General features: G+C 38.2%; 3 protein-coding genes across 13 annotated transcripts in view; 2 read left to right on the plus strand and 1 right to left on the minus strand.

Annotated features, from left to right (window-relative positions):
- LOC143340960 (uncharacterized) overlaps window positions 1-564 on the plus strand; it is a 49,629-nt gene extending 49,065 nt beyond the window's left edge. For all 4 annotated transcript variants that reach the window (XM_076763425.1, XM_076763422.1, XM_076763423.1 and 1 more), the window contains exon 14: window positions 1-564. In XM_076763425.1, coding sequence (XP_076619540.1) covers window positions 1-177 — 177 coding nt within the window. In that variant the 3' untranslated portion in view covers window positions 178-564.
- On the plus strand, window positions 215-4,628 carry LOC143340961 (uncharacterized). The gene is made up of 6 exons (XM_076763426.1): window positions 215-314; window positions 1,318-1,551; window positions 1,629-2,597; window positions 2,657-3,280; window positions 3,435-4,181; window positions 4,287-4,628. The coding sequence occupies exons 2-5, from the start codon at window positions 1,424-1,426 to the stop codon at window positions 4,102-4,104; spliced, it is 2,391 nt and encodes a 796-aa protein (XP_076619541.1). The 5' UTR covers window positions 215-314; window positions 1,318-1,423; the 3' UTR covers window positions 4,105-4,181; window positions 4,287-4,628.
- The window catches only part of Atp8a (ATPase phospholipid transporting 8A1), a 25,316-nt gene continuing 11,110 nt past the window's right edge, over window positions 4,553-18,758 (minus strand). For 3 of the 8 annotated variants that reach the window (XM_076763413.1, XM_076763415.1, XM_076763414.1), the window contains 22 exons: window positions 17,039-17,387; window positions 14,217-14,309; window positions 13,670-13,908; window positions 13,474-13,572; window positions 13,294-13,404; window positions 12,956-13,203; window positions 12,603-12,883; window positions 12,231-12,525; window positions 11,925-12,151; window positions 11,462-11,838; window positions 11,237-11,374; window positions 11,027-11,179; window positions 10,753-10,950; window positions 10,579-10,678; window positions 10,256-10,500; window positions 10,048-10,173; window positions 9,824-9,964; window positions 9,607-9,725; window positions 9,391-9,525; window positions 9,194-9,298; window positions 6,620-6,717; window positions 4,553-6,008 (listed from right to left, as the gene is read on the minus strand). In XM_076763413.1, coding sequence (XP_076619528.1) covers window positions 5,911-6,008; window positions 6,620-6,717; window positions 9,194-9,298; window positions 9,391-9,525; window positions 9,607-9,725; window positions 9,824-9,964; window positions 10,048-10,173; window positions 10,256-10,500; window positions 10,579-10,678; window positions 10,753-10,950; window positions 11,027-11,179; window positions 11,237-11,374; window positions 11,462-11,838; window positions 11,925-12,151; window positions 12,231-12,525; window positions 12,603-12,883; window positions 12,956-13,203; window positions 13,294-13,404; window positions 13,474-13,572; window positions 13,670-13,908; window positions 14,217-14,309; window positions 17,039-17,372 — 3,960 coding nt within the window. In that variant the 5' untranslated portion in view covers window positions 17,373-17,387 and the 3' untranslated portion in view covers window positions 4,553-5,910. The other 5 variants (XM_076763418.1, XM_076763421.1, XM_076763417.1 and 2 more) reach the window with 5 other exon arrangements.

The following is an 18,758-nucleotide window of genomic DNA, read 5'->3' on the forward strand; positions in this document are numbered from 1 at the left end:
GAAGCACAACCAGGCATCAAGTCGATCCCCGAGAACGCAGCAACGACCAACAACGAAACAACGAATTCGGAGTTGCCGCAACCTGGCAAGTTGCCGCAAAGCAACATCGAGAAGCTCGCGTCTGCTCTGAGCAACAAAGTCACCATCAAAGTAAATCCGGATCATAATAATCGATAAAGTACCTAGCTTTCGTTTAAGTCGGACAAATCGATTAGGAAAGTCCACCTTGTACCTCTGCCACAATGTACATTTTTGCACGCTCTTTTGAAACCTACATCGATTATATTCTAGACGAAAGAGCGCTCCCCCTATTGGTGAGCTTCTTTTTTACGTCTTTTACCCGTACGTCTTTTTTTACATGTTATTTATTATCGTATTATAGTGATTAAGGAGAACCTTAAAAAAACCGGCTAATAATCCTTATTAACCGAGACAAGGCACTGCGGAAACTTTTACCACGTAGGACCGGATCTTTAAACTTAGTCCCCTCTGTCGCTGACTTTCTGTACGAGTCGTGATACTCGATAGAGGCATCGAACTGAAAAATAAAGACACTGATATAAAGATTCTGCATTTTAATTTATTCCCATTAACGTAGAGAGTAGATCCCCTTACTGTGAATCGCGTCAAACAATCTTAAAAGTTTTGAAACACCCTCTATCATTAATCCGTCGAGAAGTTGTTCGATTATTAATTTTCGCAGATCGTATATATTTATTCGAAACTCGTTAACCTCTCACGAGCGAGCATCGGTCGGTTCGGGGCTTTTGAAAAATTCTCCGGTCGCGTTGAATCTCGTACACGACTCGTCCAAACGATCCTACTCTCTGCACGTCGAAGGAAAATTGTACTTTATGCATACGTCGCGCAAAGCTCAGACTCCCAGACGTCGAACGACGCGTCGAGAAACGGAGCATAACAGAATTCGGAAGCTGCTGTCCTCCGAGTACTCCGACTTCTCGGATATCGTTCTCGTGGAATCTCCGTTCGCGGAGACCACCAGAAACGGACGCGGAATCCGTCAGGTTTCTCTCGGTCTCACGCCGTCCAAATTGATCGTAGCCGCGGACGTTTTCAAAGGCAACACCGAGTACTTCTGTCCGCGTGGCCTCGATCCCAGCATCGAGAGTTTCGAGCTGATCTCGGTGTATCCTTTGCAGTACGTTACCCTGAGCGTGTTCAGCAGGAGACACCGCAAAACATTAAAGGCAAGGTAGACAGTTCGTTAATAAATACGGCCCGGTACGCAATGTTTAACAGTAACTACTTAGTCGCGCGGATTATTATTTTATCTCTGACCGACGTTGACGCGATTAGATTCGTGAATGGAAGGACCAACTATTACGAGCTAGGCGGTGTACAAAGGAGACAGATTTTCTGGAAGAAATGGCGCGAGGAAGTGGAAAGCTTGCTGGCCAGAAGGATGGACAGGAGCTCGTTGTCGGAAACCACGGCTGCGAGTTCTTCCAGCTCCACGACGTTGTACGTTCTCTCCTCGGAGATCGAGATTCGGAAGGAGGCTAAAACTGACGGGAAAATGGCAGTGTGCAGGTTATATTATTTATTATTTGCTTCAGGGTAGCGGTATATAAACTTACTTTAAGGTACTAAACGTTTAATACGTACAGAGTGTGGACACACTACGGCGGAGCTGGCGATCACTCGTCTCCGACTTGGACTCGAAAGGATCTGTACCTCGGGCACTCTTACAACGAGTTGTCCAGTGGCATGTACGCTCCAGTTCCCGTGCGATTCGCTGGCGCCAGCTTGGAGGACATAAAAAACGAACTGGAGGATTTCTCGCCGAGCAAAATCGAGAAAGTCAGCCGCAGCTGGCCGACGTGCCAGTGTTTCGAGAAGAAGGACCAAAACGACGGCCTGTGCGACGTGTTGTTCATCAGGGACCACAATCGTAAATACTATAACACGAGCAAGTTCTTTGCTATCTGCCAGAGTTGCCCTCGCAATCGCGCGAACGACGACAAATGTAACGAGAAACGGAACGTATGGTACAAGGACGAGGCGCTGGAAATTACTTCGACGAAAAAGGACACGGACGACCGTCGTGAAAAGTCGAAAGGTGCTACGAGATGTTTGGCAGGAAGGATATCGCGTTTTGGATTCGGAGTACCGGAGAAGTGTCATTCGGGGCTGGTCCTCAGAGATTGCAGCCGCGTGAAATCGGAGGCAAAGAGAGCGCAGAATTTCTACGTTCTCATGGAGGAAGGCGTGAAAGTGTGGGAGGGCGAGGAAAAAGGACGTTGCAGATCCACGAAGCGTCCCAGACATTTCAGGAGATATGGCCTTTGCGCGACAGCGCATTTTCTTCGCTCGTTGGGACCTTGGACCGTTCAACCTGGCGAACGAAGCTGCCTCCAAGGACGCAGATCCTTCAGCCTGGTCACCATCCGTCGACAGCCAAGCGATATCGAACTAAGGCTTCCGGTGTCGCGGCGCCAACTAGCAGCCAGTATTTCCTACACCGCTCTTCAATCAGGTAGGTTTGGGTCCATCGGATCTACGGCGAGAAGACGCGTAGTACTATTCTGGACACCGGAATACTGGTACAGACCCAGACCTGCCTCTGCTGCCTACAGGTAGTAACCAAAGATGATATCCGGATCGCGATCGAACCTTACCAATTGTATTGCAACAGGGAACTGAGGCAGCACCTGAGCCACCTGAGAAATTATCAACAGGAGAAGGAACGACCGACGAAACGGAAGTTATTCTGTAAGAGGAGAAAATGCCAATGCGAGGACCCCATCATCGTGGCCGAAGAGAAACCCAGTTTCCTGGAACGAATCTTCTCTGGGAACGGATCTGGCAAAAAGAAAAGGAAATACGAGAATCAGGAGAACAGTACCACGGATCAGTTGAGAAGATTGCTGAGAATGGATTTCAGAATCACCATTTGGGACATAGACAGCTCAACTCTGGCCAACCAGCTCACCCTGATCGATCGCGATCTCTTCGTTCGAATTCCTCCGGAAGAGATCGAGATCTTGGTATTCCAAAGAAGCTCCAAGAACGCTTGCAACTTGGCCGCGTGGATAGCGTTCAGCCACAGGATTTCTTGTCTCGCTGTCAGCGAGATTCTCGCGATCAAAAAGTTAGGCGTCAGAACTAGAATGATCGCGAGACTCGTGAACGCGGCCAGCAAGTGTTTCGCCATGGGAAATTTTCATTCGTGCAGGTCTATTCTAGCCGGGCTGCAAGCGCCTCCGATTTATAGGCTGAGAAGCAGTTGGTCTTACTTACGCGTCCATCATGCCAATAGGTATGATGTCCTTTAAATAGATAACTTTGTTCTCAAAGTACGCATACAAGCTACCACCTTCGTCTTCTAATATTTTTGAAATCTCACTATGATAAACTTCAACCAAATATTGTAGATACACATTTTCTCGTACAAATTATTTTCACGCTTATAGGTACGACACCATGGAAAGGCTCTGCAAGATTTACAAAAGTCCATGTAGCCTGGCGTATCGACGAGCTTGGACTAAGGCAGAAAGCAAAGCACCTTCTATGCCATACGTTGGTGACCTAATAGATCAAATTCTTGGCTTGAGATGCATGGAGTGCCATCAAGACAATGATCGCTTGTACGCAGTACCGGACAAAGCATTTCAGGAACGTTCAAAATATACAAACTCGGTTAACGTAAACAAGGATGCTGTAAGTCTGAAAAGTAACGAGGATTTAGAACAGAAGCATGGTTTAGGTAAACGTATCCTGGTGTCTGTTTTCGCCAAAATGAAATATAAAAAAAATCAGACGACCATCTACGAGGAGGAAAGTGATTTGTTGTGGACGTCGAGACAGCAGGATTTAGCATGGAAGTATTTTTACCGTTGGAATAACATTGTCCTGAAACGCAGGGCTCTTGCGAAGGAACAGGAACGATTGAGGGATATGGAGCCAAGGATGAAACTGGTCCTTGATGTCGTGTCCTGGCTGACGGATTGCCAGAAACGCGCTCGTGGATACGATTTCCCAGGACACTCGTTTACGCGCGAATTTCTGTTGAAAACTCGATACAGAGAGGATCGAGAGAACTTCTTCATTAGCCTCAAACTGGAACCATCGAAGATAACTTGAACGAGAGTACTTAAATAAATTGGCAATACATTATCATTAATGGAAAGGAAGAGGAAGACAATGAAGTGGATTCTTACGTAATTATTAATCTTCTAAGTAGAATCGTTAACATGTATAAAAAAAAAATATTATATAAAAATTTCATCCATATTAATAATTAAATCTTCTGTACGAATGTTCAGGTATTTTCAACGTAATGGACTTCAGCGTACTCCCCGGACAATCCATTGGCATCGTTAATTTCGTCAACGACGATGAGAGGTACACTGTGTTCTATAATACAACAATGCATTAAGTAAAACGTACAAACGATGAGCAAATAAAAGAGACGTAAAAGAATTGTAGAAATTAAATAAATTATAAATATAAATATATATATATATATATATATATATGTATATATGTATATATATACACACACATTTTATATACATCAATCGCTTACTGGAACAGTGTATCTACATGTGCTTTGTACTTGCATACTTATTATCGTTTTAATAAAAATTTCTGATTCACTTGTACAAGATTTTCTCGAAATCTTTTTCGAACGATCCTGACCGGATACCAAACAATTTGCAAAAAGGTAACAGATTTCTTCATCATCACTTTATTCCGAACATAATATATGTTTATATAATTGTTGCTATACATATGTACGTATAATCTTTCTATTAAAATTCAATCAGTCGTAAACTTAAAAAATGAGTGTTCGCGATGGGCGGAAGAGTGAGTCCCGAATGGAAAGATCCATATCAAATTCTTGACTAGATAACAACGCAATCATCGTATGTACAGTAATAAAACATTCATAATCGGCGGTAAAAAATAAAGGGAAACGACTACAGAAATTATCGAAGTACGTAGAACAAGTGGGAACAGTCTTTTTCTGGCACGATGTTAAACGTGGTCCTCCTACGATCGTCGATCACGATCTATAGGAGCGGTAAAATACTCTGTTTCGTTAAAAAATATAATCTATTACTTTCCAAGAAGAGTCTGTGTTCGAAAATGTGCTCGACGACAGATTGTCGTACGATGACTGTTCTAACGCCATTTTGTTCGTTTCTTAGTTTCTGTAGTACAGTACATGTTTTGGAACAAACGTTTGCGTTCACGATCGAAAATTTAACTCTGTTGCCGCCTTACGTATACTCCGATCGCACCAACGATTTATTGCCAACCGTTACGCGATCCTCGCGATCTTTCATTTTTTTTTTTATTTTTATTTTTTTATCCATTTAATTTATTCGATAACCGTACGTTCCCGTTGCGCTACGAAAAACGAAAAATCCAAGCGTGTGTCCCGGTGAGAGACGACATCCCTAAAATTTCGAATGAAAGTGAAATGCACTTACAAATGCACTGCATCGAAAATGCACGATAGCAACAAGGATTATCACGAACGAGTATATAAGGTTTTACAAGACCAAGTTCGAGGTACGCTATAAATACAATAAATCTCGTAGAGTATCAAAAAGAAGTATCTAGGATATCGTCGGAGTTTCTAATGTAATGTTCACGCGCGTAATCGTGTTATAATTTCAAAAAACGATTCGATCGTCGTTTTGATAGTCTTGATAATACTATTTGTTTTGAGGCCCATCGTCGATCAAAAACAGTAAGCTCTCGATCAGAGGTGAACGAGGGAAACATCGAGTCAATCGTGAAACGTAGACAGGCGTTACGTAGGGCTTCGCGAATACCGTATTTCCCTAAATGCTTCTAATTTGTTGTTTTTTGATCGGCTTGAGAAGAGGTACCTTGTTTATAATATACATCTGTATAGATTTTTCGCTATTATTAAGATCACATGCCGCCTGGTTTTGGAAGATTTGTGTCGTAAGCTCTGATCACATCCGTCTGAGTCACCGAGCCTCCTTCCTCTTGAGAGAATGCAAATCCATCTGCATGGTGTAGCATGTGCAATAATAAAGATCGCAACCTATTAGTCTCTGTTGTCATAACACCAAATTTGTCAACATACATGCAAGATCTACAGAATTGTTAGTTTTGACGCTAGAACGATATTCCTTGATAGTCACTCATAAAGAATTAGTTTCACAAAGGCAGAAATGGGCAAACTTCGTCTAGAAGATTAAAAATTACAAATGACAAATAAAAGACAGACAACTTTTTATTCGTTACCTGAATTTTATAATAAAACGTTGCCCATCTCTGCACGAAAGATTCTTTGAGAAGGGATTGTTAGTATACGCTAAGATCTAATAACATATATGTACACTGTTTAGACGTGTGGTAGAAACTAGTGCAAGTGCGTTTATCGTTGAATATTATTTATTTATCGAAAGATTGCCTTTTATCTAGAATTGAACGAAAGCCGTGGAAGATTGAAGCGCGTGCCTTTGAATATGTTTGTTAGAAAGAAAAAGAAGGTACCGTACGACGAGCTTAGAAAACAAAGAATCTGTACAATCTGATTCGCTTGAAAGTATTTCATGTTTGCTGTTAATTTTCCATCTCAATATCAGCCTATCGTGTAGACAAAACAACTTACGTGATAGTTCCACCTCGACATTAACTCTGGAGGCGGTGTTCGATCGCCTGGTGAAAACACTTTTTACGTTTTTCAGTAGCCGTGCCGTCTCCGTCAATCTGCAAAGCCGTGCATTCAAAAATCGTTTTAGAAACCCTCGACTGACCATTGGTCGTCCTCGTTCGCAATTTAAATCGTATTATCGAATATTATTTTGCCTCGAGAATCTTTCGAATCGATGATCGTTAACTGTCGCGCGTTGCCTTCTCTTGACAATCTATCTGATGATTAATTATCTATAGTGTTTCATGCGGTGCATTTGTTGCTGAATAATTTGCGGTGCGCAACTTTCTGTTCCTAATGCCTCCTTCGACCTTCCATGGAAAATAATCATACCGAGATTCTGTTCAGATTCTTGAGGATTTCACGGCTTGCATTCTTGCAGTTACAAACTATTCGAAATAACCCTGTCCTTTCGGAAAGAGGATTTCGACATCGCGGCCAACGTCACGGACGACGTTACCAAATGTTTGAGAATACCGTGGAATATTTACATTCTGAAGAACCTAAATGTGTTCTCAGAGTCTAAGAACATAGTTTAAAGACAAACAGTCTCGATGCGTTTCTTTTAGCCTTAGTGTACTCTGAGTAATCTTGAAAGACCCAATATGGTATCCGTGATCTATGTATGCGTACAATAAATACCATGAATCCTTCGATTACGCGGTGTTAAGTTACGCAAATTCGTAGACTGTGCCCACACTTATGTCCTCGGAATGAAACATCATTCAGCAACATTATTTTCCACGTGGTCGTAGCTAACACTTTACACCTGGAAGCTCCCAGTTTTAATCTAATCGACGTGCACACCTTGATACAGAAAGAGTATTAAAGAAGCGTGAAGAGTAATAAAGACTGTGAGTGGAATAGCAGTTGCGCATACCCGTGGTGCACTCGCTAGCAAAACGCTGAACACGATCATGCGGTTTGATTAACTAGCAGTGCTTTCGCCGGAAAGTGCAAAATTATAGGAGTGCTACGAGTTACGTACTACTAGGGGTACTTACACCTCGCGAGGTCGGCGATGGCATGCACAGGCCTTCACGGGATACCGCGAATAAAACATACCAGAAAACCGCATTAACAAACAGTACTTCCTTTTATGCCAACAAGTAGTTAGTGATCCCCAACAGAGAATCGGTTTTTTCCCAATATAAAATCTGTACTATTTACATTGTTTCTGATTACGCCTTATTCTACAGAAGCCTACGTGTATTAAACGAAATGTAAATTAACGTGCACGGGTTAAACGAAAAAAAAGTAATTATGTAAACAAAATCATCACTACGTATGTACGCGTAGTATTTTTTTCTACTTTTTCTTTTATGAAAGCTTGAGTATCTGCACTGCTATTTACAAATATAAATGTCACTTATTAATTCCTACAACAAATAATTGTAAACAAATTATGGATAACTAGGTATGTGCACAACGTTGTGATAGAATTAATTACTAACAAAGTGAAACGTTGAATCGAGTAAGAAACAACATGGAAACTATCATTATTAATGATATAAATGATATGTGGTAGCCTAAAACGATTCCTTAACCTTAGAAACTGATTTTATTTCTAGTAGGTAGAAGCAGAAGAAAACATTATTTGCCTTATTTTGTATATAAATATATAATAGACTTTGTAGTACATATATAGTACACGTACAATTGCGAAACAGTAGAAAAACTTTAAGGACAGGTAAAGAGGTAATATGTTGGAATGCTTACTGGATCCAGATTAGGTGGGAATTTGTAGAAATTCTTTAGGGTCTTGGAATACGGAATGGTGCAGACGAAGCATGCTCAGTATGATGGGTGGGCCATAAATCACGCCAAACGAACGCAAGTGGGAAGATTCTGATCTTATTTCGCCTTCGTGGCGACCAAATCGAGAACCAACGCCAAATTAACCATCGCCTCCTCGAACGTGACTTCGATCTCCTGTTGTAATATTTATTTCTCTACTCAATGAGAATGCGATAAACATTAACTGTTATTATTAAGAACTTCAGCAGCGTTCTTAGCTGTGAGTTTATCGCCTGATAAAAAATTGCTACAAAAACAAATCATAAATATCACTTTTACTAAAGTTAAAACGATACACTGCGATGTACATGCACCTAAGTGTTCGTCTTATTAACAATGAATTTTGAAAATTTAATAGAAGTCTGCTATTGCATCCTGATATTAATGCTCAGAAAAATGAATTTTCTTTTTCTACAAACATAAATTGCTAAAAACTACACCCAATAAGCCATGCATGTTAAAAAATAATGAATGTATTTTTTGTTAATCTGTCAATACATCATGCAATGTGTACTTTGTCGCGTGTTTGTTATTTGTCAATTTGTAACATTTCCAAAAAGTACGACTGGTAATTTGTCGATATTAATTAGTAAGTGCACTTTCTCGATCCTGCATGTACAACATTCATTAAATATTAGAACCTAATGCGTTTCTATGATGGAATTTGATCTTTGAATGATAACCGTTTGTGTAATACTGATAGATTATATATAATAATAATAAAAGAACACTTACGAGCTTCTATAATCATGGCTGTTAAATATGTCTCCAGGGTCGGATTTTCGGATTTCATTTTCTCTAGCTGCCGCGGTTACAGACTTCCACACTGTATTCTTCACTCTGGAACAGGGTATATTTGGCATACTTTTATAGAACACCTAAGAGATTTAAATTGGTTAGATAATATTATATCATAATAGATATATACTTACGCTTTAACTGTAACATCCAAAAGCAATACTGCTAACGGTATAAGTACCAAACCCAGCCAAAAGACAGGCGAAGAAAACAGCATTCTATCATTGCCTAGCATTACGGCACCCACATTTAATGTAGGCCAAAAGTTACTGAAATCACACAAATTTTTAAGGATATCTTTGAGTATCTTTAACACAAATAACGTAATAAAAATAAGTCGTGAAATTTACCTATATATAAGAATAAATAAGAACCAAAGCAAAATAGATCCCCATGTTGCTAAATGAGTGACCCACGTCCAGGAATTTATTATTAAACCTGCCTTTCCGCACACTGTCACTACAACATACTATTAACAAACATGAATGTTATTACTCATCCTTTAAAAAAATCGGTTTCATTAAAAATCGATAGTGTACCAATACTATCGTGTAATTTGAAACGTACGGTATACACAAAATTTCCCAAGACGATGTAACCACCCTCTCTACCGTTTCCCCATATTACATCCTCTTTTAGAGCCATTAGTGATAACCAATAAAGCAGAGATGAATGTATTAAAGCGTTTATGATCCATACCCAAAATACCTAAACAAGTAAGCAATACTTACATTTTATACAATACAGCATTTCACGTCCAATTAAATATCATCGAAGAAATAGTATAATACCTTAATATTAAATGACGATTCTCCAGTATTCTTAGTAGCATATAATCCCGGATGAGCTAAATGAGTTTCTGCGGAACATACTTTATCAAAAAGTCCCATAGCTAATGGAGGTGCTGCTGTAAAGACCTAATGTAAACGATGTACCGTCATTTATTTGTTGTACTATAAAAATTGTATTAGAATGAGCTAAAATTACATCGCGACTTACAACATTGTAAAGACCGATAGACCATCTTTCAAAAAGGATTTGCCCGGACCAGCCGGAATACATAGCAAACCACAATTCAATGACATACAGACAAATATTTTTGTAAAATGAGTATAATATCAGTTTACACATTCTACTATAGTTCCAAGAACCATGAACAAACAATAGGCGTTTCAGAAAACGAAACTGTGCGATAGAATAGTCAGAAGCACAAGCTGCTTGAAGACCTTCAACGCCAGAAATTCCTAAAGATGCAAAACCACAAAATTTATGGTATATATTCCTTTTTATTTCTAACAAAGGTAATATACTATGAATCTTACCAACACCAATATGGGCTTTCTGAATCATTGCAACATCGTTTGCACCATCTCCGATCGCAAGTGTCACAGCTTTTTTATTACTTGTAATTAAATCAACTACCTAAAAATAATTTCTATGTTAAGGACACAGTACATAATATGTACATTGCGACTTTTAAAAATTACAAAAATCACCTCAGCTTTCTGCATTGGTGAAACTCTGCAACAAATAACAACTTTGCAAGATGAACATAAATCCAGAAAGTCCATTCTAATATCACAGGATAATGCATAATCTAATGTATTTCCATCTATAATAAGGGCTACTTCATTCTGACATTTTAAATCGATCCCGAAATCGAGGCAGCGTTGTATTATAACCTCTCTCGTTTTCTAAAAGTGTATCCCGATTTCAATAATATTTGCAAAGTAAATTTATATGAACGAATGTAATCTCATTATGTCTTACATCTAATGACGACTCATTAATAATATACAATGGCATTCCATGTGTAATCAATCTACAGGAGTAGCCAATATTAATGGCAGTCTCCTGCTTATCCCCAGTTAATACCCAAACATTGATATCAGCTTGTAAAAGTGATTGTATTGTTTCTGGTACCTTAAATAAATAATTATTTATTTTTAAGAACATGTGTATTCAATAAAAATTATATACCTGATCCTGTAATTGATCTTCAATCGCAGTGGCTCCTAATAATCTTAATTTTGTTTCAATAAGATTTGCTGCATTATCGATCATTTTCTCACGATTCCCCAAACTGATTGTTGCCGTATGATATGTTTCACGCCACCACTATTACAGAAAAAAAGCAATTCATCATGTCATTCACGATTTAATACAGTAAAACTAAATAACAAAATAGAAATAAGTAACACATACTTGATAAAAATTGTCGGGTATATCGGCGACAGCAAAACAAAGTGTTCTTAAACCTTCAGTTGCAAACAATTCTAAATGTTCCAATGTTGCATCTCGGAAATCGTCTAAGCTAACCTGATCCGGATCACTATTTTCCACAGGAGCCGGACATAGTCTTTCGTAAATAACGGAATCAGCTCCTTTGCAAAAAAGTTTGATTTTTCCTTCTGGCGTTTTTACAATCAACGACATTCTTTTTCTAGCCGACGTGAATTCTATTACATTCAACACGTCATATCGAAGTCTTTCGCCCAAAGTTACTATTTCCACATAACTTGGCGTTCTAGTATCGAATACATAATTAAATTTACGCGCTCCATCTACTAATGCTCTTTCATCTATGAAATGAGACAAAAATAATACATACAAAATTAAAACACGAATAGTATTTTATAAAATGCTTAATTATAAATTAATAAATAACCTGGAGATGCAGCATGATAAATTATAGTATCATCTATCTTTTCGGGAATAACAGTATGACATACTGATAGCAGAATCATAAACTCATGCACTACTGTTGCATGGTTTGCAATTTTCTTATCACCGGGACGAGAAGAATCTTGTACAGATCTTCCTTCAAGTATATCTTTAATTAGTTCATTGTTAATACTACTACCACCTTCATCATCATTTAAAGGATTTGGCAAACTGCAAGATATAACCGTTTGAAACAATACTACGAGGTTAAGTACGTGATAAGGTAAGCGATATAATTTAAAAAACATACTCGTATATTTTACCACCAATTGAACATCGTTTAAATTCCATTACATTTTTTGTAAGTGTTCCGGTTTTATCAGTGAATACATAATTAACCATACCAAGTTCTTCATTAAGATTACTGGTACGAGCCATTGCGGGAGTATCTGTTTCTGAATGATACATTTCAATGTCCATATTAATAAATGTAGCTTGAACAAATCTCACAACTTCCAACGTGACTTGCAATGAAATTGGTATCAAATTGTTAAATAAAATAATAAATGTTAACAAATTAAAAGCAAAGTTCTTAGTCATTTCCTCTGAAATAAATAAATGATTATTTAATTTTGTAACTATAATCCAAAGAAAAACCTAAATAAATTAATTAATTTCACACCTTTTAAACCTAAATACCATAATCCGTCCTTGTTAGCTTTTGTCCACAAAACATTAAACACGGCAGATAGAACACATAGCAAAAGAAGTATAAAGAATAGCATGAGTATTTGTGTATTGGTCAGTCTGTCTAAGGTCGATCTTTTTAATGGCGCAGTTGTAGTATTATTCTGCATAAGTTTTGTATCATGTCCTGTATAAATTACCACACCAAATACCCAACGTGTATTCCGTAGCATTGCACCGCGAAGCAGTACTTGATCGGGTCCCAAAGCTACGCTTCTACAATTGTATACATATATTACCTTACGAAATGATAATATTTTTAAATTTGTATAAGAAAAAAAATCATACTGTTTATTAGTTTCCCGTAACACTCCATTAAATTCATATAGGTGCCTGTTTGGTGCTTCACATTGGACATTTGCATGAAGATTCATTAATTCTGCAGTATCCAAATAACTGGCAGTATCAGGATGGGCTTGCCGAATTTTCAAATTTGTCTCCCCATCCAAATTGGCAGTCTCTATGAAAGACATACCCTGTGGTTCTGATGATGATAATAAGATCAAATCAGCAGGGAAGAAATTATTGTTGTGGACCTACATAAATTAAAAAAAAAAAAAAACAATTCTAGCAAAAATGTATTAATCATTATCGCATTAATAGATCTAGTAAAACTAGAGTACAACCTTAACCACATCACCAACTGCAACATGTCTCCACTGAATCCATTGCCATTGACCATTTCTCAAAACTTCCACTTCTCTCATGTTTATTTCATCATCTGCTCTGTGCCTTTTCTATAATAGGGAATACTATTGCAACATATTTTATTAAATAAAAGGAATGTTACAATATAGAATACTTACAATGTCTTCAACTATCTCTTTCAATGCAGATACACTAAGAATAAAAATTAATGGAACTAAAGTTGTATATCGTCCTGTTGGTGACACATCTGGTATTTGCTAAATTTAAAATAAGTAAATATAAAAACATTCGATAATTCGATCAAAATATTTGTATTATATAAAATAGGGAAATGTATCTGTATTTTAAAAGTACCTGCATAAGAGCAATGAACAGGAAGAAGCAATTACTGTATCGCCGAAATTGTTCAAAAAGGAACATAGGTATGAACGAAAGAAATGAATATTTCGCAGTGGAAATGCGATTGTTTTTATATTTCGCGGGTTGATGAGGGGCATTAATAAAAACCACCCTTTCTTCATTGCTATCGTGTTGCCGTGAGGAGCGTTGATCGCCACCTTGAGACCCGCCATTTTCCGTTCTTATTGGGCCAACTACATAAAAAAAATAATGATTTTCATTATACAAATATAATTTGTCACTGTTTGCTATTATTGCTTTCTTAAAATTTCAATGTCTTTGTAATATTAATTCGATATAGATAATTCGAAAGCTTTCGTAAACGTTCAAACGATTCGAAGAACTGTGCTAATATTTGATCAAAATTGTTATCTAAAAAAACAACGTTATATTTCTTCTCGGAACTTTGCTTTTTTTATTTGATTACAGTAGTCATGTACACGTTACACGTCTAACCCGATCACTTGTCTAAGTATATTATTTTTTTAATACATTAACTTACGATTTTGAGCGTGCAAATAAAGTTGAATGCGGGATCTGAGTTCGTTGTACCATTGTATCACCTTAGTACGCGCTATTTCCATATTGGTGTTTGCTAAATTAAACGTCTCTCACATCACTTTGTCGATTCGAATCATACTTAACCAACGATAAGAAAATACTGTACAAAGATATACTAGCGCAGTACAATGTTGATAAAGCATTGACGACAATACATACAATCTGGTGATTTCAAGGTTGCAGAGATAGAGATTTTAGAATTCGTTCCGAACAAATTGCATCGACCGACAAATTACGCGAGTCAACTCTATCAACCACGCCAAGAAACATTTTGTTACGTTATCCAAGAACAAAATGACATATTTGACATGATTCGAAAACGTGTTATCATCTTCGAGGTTATAGCTGTGTATTTAAGGAAGGTTCCATTAAAATAAAATGGTCTATTGCGATCAGTGGGAATCACATCATCCGGGAAAAATACTTGGTGAAAATAATCCCCGTATATCTTAGTATGTTGCACCGGTTTAAAATACTTTTGATGCGACTATATTTGCGTACGTTACGACTGCAAAAAGAAAACCGTTTATGTCATCACATAAAATTATATTCGTATAAGTAATGCAAGTTGATTGTATTAGCAGAGAATGTTTAACCACGCGCGCACACACAATACTGTGAAAAAGTCCAATTTCGAATTAACTTAATTAGAGACCATGCCAAATTACACATTTTTAAAATCGATGGTCTCTCAAGGTCATGGGTATGTTACTACAAACATGTGCTAACATAAATATTATCACTTCGTTATAATCACGAGTTACACATTGTTACTGATACGATATACTATACGCTGGATCACATTACAGGGAACAAAAACGTCAAAAATTTCAATATAAACCGACCAATTACAATGCTATGCATACATCATTTCGCGACACGAATCCAAGCAAAATGTTTGTGCTTGTGTATCTCATAGTTTCTCAACGCCAATCATTGTATAATAACTTCCGGCGATATATTATCTATCTGTACGTCACCACTACTGAAACAAGTTGTGTAACAAGTACACGAACGAAATTGGAAGTGAGACAACAGCCTGCTCAAACAAGGAAAATAACAATTAAATGGAATTGAACGGAAAAACAGGAAGTAACGACCTATACTAAATTTAAATGGCAAAAATCAGTTGTACGAGTCTCCTCAGATATGCATCTTCATTCGCTATTGATCAGTTAGTAACGATCGAAATTAATCTCCGATATTATTTTGACATCTCATAAACGATTTCGTATCTTTCCTCCTAGCTCATAGAAATCAACTTATATAGATGGTCAACGTTCCTGCGAAACACGTACATACGCACTGTCACCACGAAACAGTAGTTAACGTACATTAATAGTACGCTTTTTCCGCCCGAGATAACGATCGGTTAAACAAACTACATATCTGCGTCATTGTGCCGGAGTGAGCTTCGTGTCTCTCGCCACACCCCTGTTGACTCACAAAAGCACGAATATGAGTAAATACAGACTTATAGATCAATGCACACGGAACAACGTCAACCGAAATTAAACATTCGTGTAAGTTCTGAAACCAAAGATTCCTCTGCTCATATCCCTCTTGCAAATTTGCTCGCGATACACTGATTCGAGCCCGTAGGTGGCACTGGATATACAGTGACTTCTCCGCCGTGGTATATGTGACCCTCATAGATCGTCGACAATCGAATAATTCATGGATGCTATTTACGATACTCATACGATACTTATTTTAGGCGTATCTTTCTAATAAACTTTAACATTCGGCATTAATGCGTTTCTACTGCCGTAAATGGATGGAAAAAGTCGAATATGTTGTTGCAGCTATGAATAAAGTGTTTACAAAAATTTACGGAAACGTAATAATGTGATTAAATACATCAATGTCGTCGACGTAAAAATTTTACACGTTGGATCAACGTGATTGCAATACTGGAAATGAGATTTGTAGAAGACACGGGTTTCGTAATTATTTGATACAACACTGAAGAGGGGGTGTCCACAAAATGCGACAGCCCTGCACACGTGCTACCCCGAAAACGCATGCGCTTGCAGCCGGCAACAAGTTGATGTCAGCACCGTGCTGTACTCCACTGGCACTTGCCGCGTATACGGGAACGTGTACGGTAAGGTTGCGTCAATAAACAACCACGATGTCTGTAGACTACGGGCCAAGGACAACTCCGCTGGGGTGGCTCCACACGAGGGATATCAAACCTTATTGGACAATCCGCTCACGCTACTTTGATAGAGGTGCAGCGCTTCGATGCGTTCGCAAAGCGCGACGCATATAGGAAAGCTATGAAACTAGCATCAATGCGATACAAACTCATGAATATCTCAAATTCCTTTTCGGATTGAGTTGATGTCTATCCCATTCTTTGGAAGTAATTATTATCAAACAAGAAAAACGCATTTTAACACAAAAAAATGTATCTTAATATTAAACCTTTAACTTTTAACGTCGCGCGTGTAGATATTGCGATCATTAATTCCATCGATGTCTATCTATCACTTTCACAACATTGTCATGATAGTGAAAAATGTTTTATCTTGATAATATTGACCAACCGCAGTACAATAATCCATTTATAGACCACCTCAATATTTCCCTGACCTATGCGTCTTTAGTTTAATAACGATCACTACTTCGACTCTGTATCCAATGATAGTTTCTACCTCGTTTTTAATTCTTGCTGTGCAGCCACTACTATCGACCATAGAAACAGTTTGCAGGCATCGAGTACAGAAAGCATTATTAATACATAGGATGATATCTCACCTTCGGAACTCAACTCGGGCGGTCCAGCCTCCTGCAACTCGATGTGCTCGCGTGTCCTTCGTCGTCCGCTCGATAGAGGGTCTATTCGTAGGCCGATATTGTCAACGTTGTCGATACTCCCCAGATCGATGGGACTACCAATTATATAAGGCCCGGGCTGTTCTTGCTTTCCGTCGTTGGCACGGCCACTGGCGGATGAGAAACTGCTACGAACACCGCTGCCTTGCGGGGGTGTACCGTCCATATGAGGTATGGAAGAGAGATCCGGAGGTGTGAAAGGACGCAACGAGCCAGGACTGGGAACCCGGGGGCTCCCCCTGGCAGTTGGTTGCATTGAATGCAGCGGGGCCTAAAAGCAGTTAAAATTGGTTAATGCAGACCGCGGGCATAATGGATATTAGATTTAAGGAGATAGAATCTGCGAACAGTCTGAATAGATCAATTAATAGACCGGTTATCCAGTCGTTGATACGGTTCAGGTTCAAAGCCCAGTTAAATAATCCAGTTTGAATCTTTTTCTCTCTACAGAGGTTTCGAGGATCGGTATATCGTGTTTTGAATTTTAAGCGTGCGTGACCGAGTACGGTCACGGTCGCCTGGATAGTCGTACTCTATGCGGCAGCCATTTTTCCAGCGGTGGTTATCCGAACTGCGTGAATTACGGTTATTTGCTCGTACGGTCAGAAATGTTCGCAGTCGAGATATAGAAGGGATGTATTACGAACTAAGCCTCCCACTCTTTCATTATCAAATAATCAATATTTTATCACATGTTATCTTAGTATCATATTACATGTTATCTTAGCCTTATTATTTTATTTCCCTGTAACAAGTTATTTCTTCGTAATATTGTGAGGTAAAACGTAAGTGAAGAAAGAAGCTATCATACAATTTATTTTATTGAATATTTCTTTTCTTTGAACTTGGATCAAAGCTTCCTTCGTGAAAGTTGAAAACTTCTGATATTCCGCCTCCTATTTCTTATTAGCATAGAAAGTAGATGTGACTTATGATCTCGATCAATACCACATCGTACGTTTTTATACAAACAGAAGTATAACTGTTTGGTTTATAACAAAGATGGGCAAAATTCCATTCGAATAATCGATAACCACTAAGGCTGACGTATACTAATTTATTCCTGGCGTTTATTTGATCGAACAGTTAAATTTTGATCTGTTCGTTAGGAAATATTTCATTTTATCATTGAAACATTAGTTGCTTAGACACGCAATTGTAATCGTATAGTGATAATGTGAGCAAATGTGCGATATTGTACAGGCTGCTCGTGGAAGATATGCACACCTGCATAAAAAAATTTGTGCCCGTAGCAACAGCCAAGCAGTAAAGTACAATACTTTACCAGTATATCGGTGATACGAAGAATGCAGAACGACAATTACATAACGTTGAAGATAAAAGTATAACAATGGTGCAGAATTGATAAATATTGACATTTATTTTTAAATTTTTGAATAGTTTAACTATTTCAAAATATGTTCCTGAAGTTTCGTTTTGAAAATTCAAAAAGTAACTTTTCAATGGTCGTAAATACTTTCGTAACCAGTGAATTACGCAACACAGTGTTCATTTAGATGAAAATGAAGATAGACAGATGTATCGTAGCTAGATGGAATGACGAAACATAAAAAAATACTTGGGTCATTGTTTGAACGTTCTTCTCGGATTATCTAGGAATGGTAACTCGGTTGATTCAGCG

Source organism: Colletes latitarsis, chromosome 4 (genome assembly GCF_051014445.1).
Source record: "Colletes latitarsis isolate SP2378_abdomen chromosome 4, iyColLati1, whole genome shotgun sequence".
NCBI lineage: Eukaryota > Metazoa > Arthropoda > Insecta > Hymenoptera > Colletidae > Colletes > Colletes latitarsis.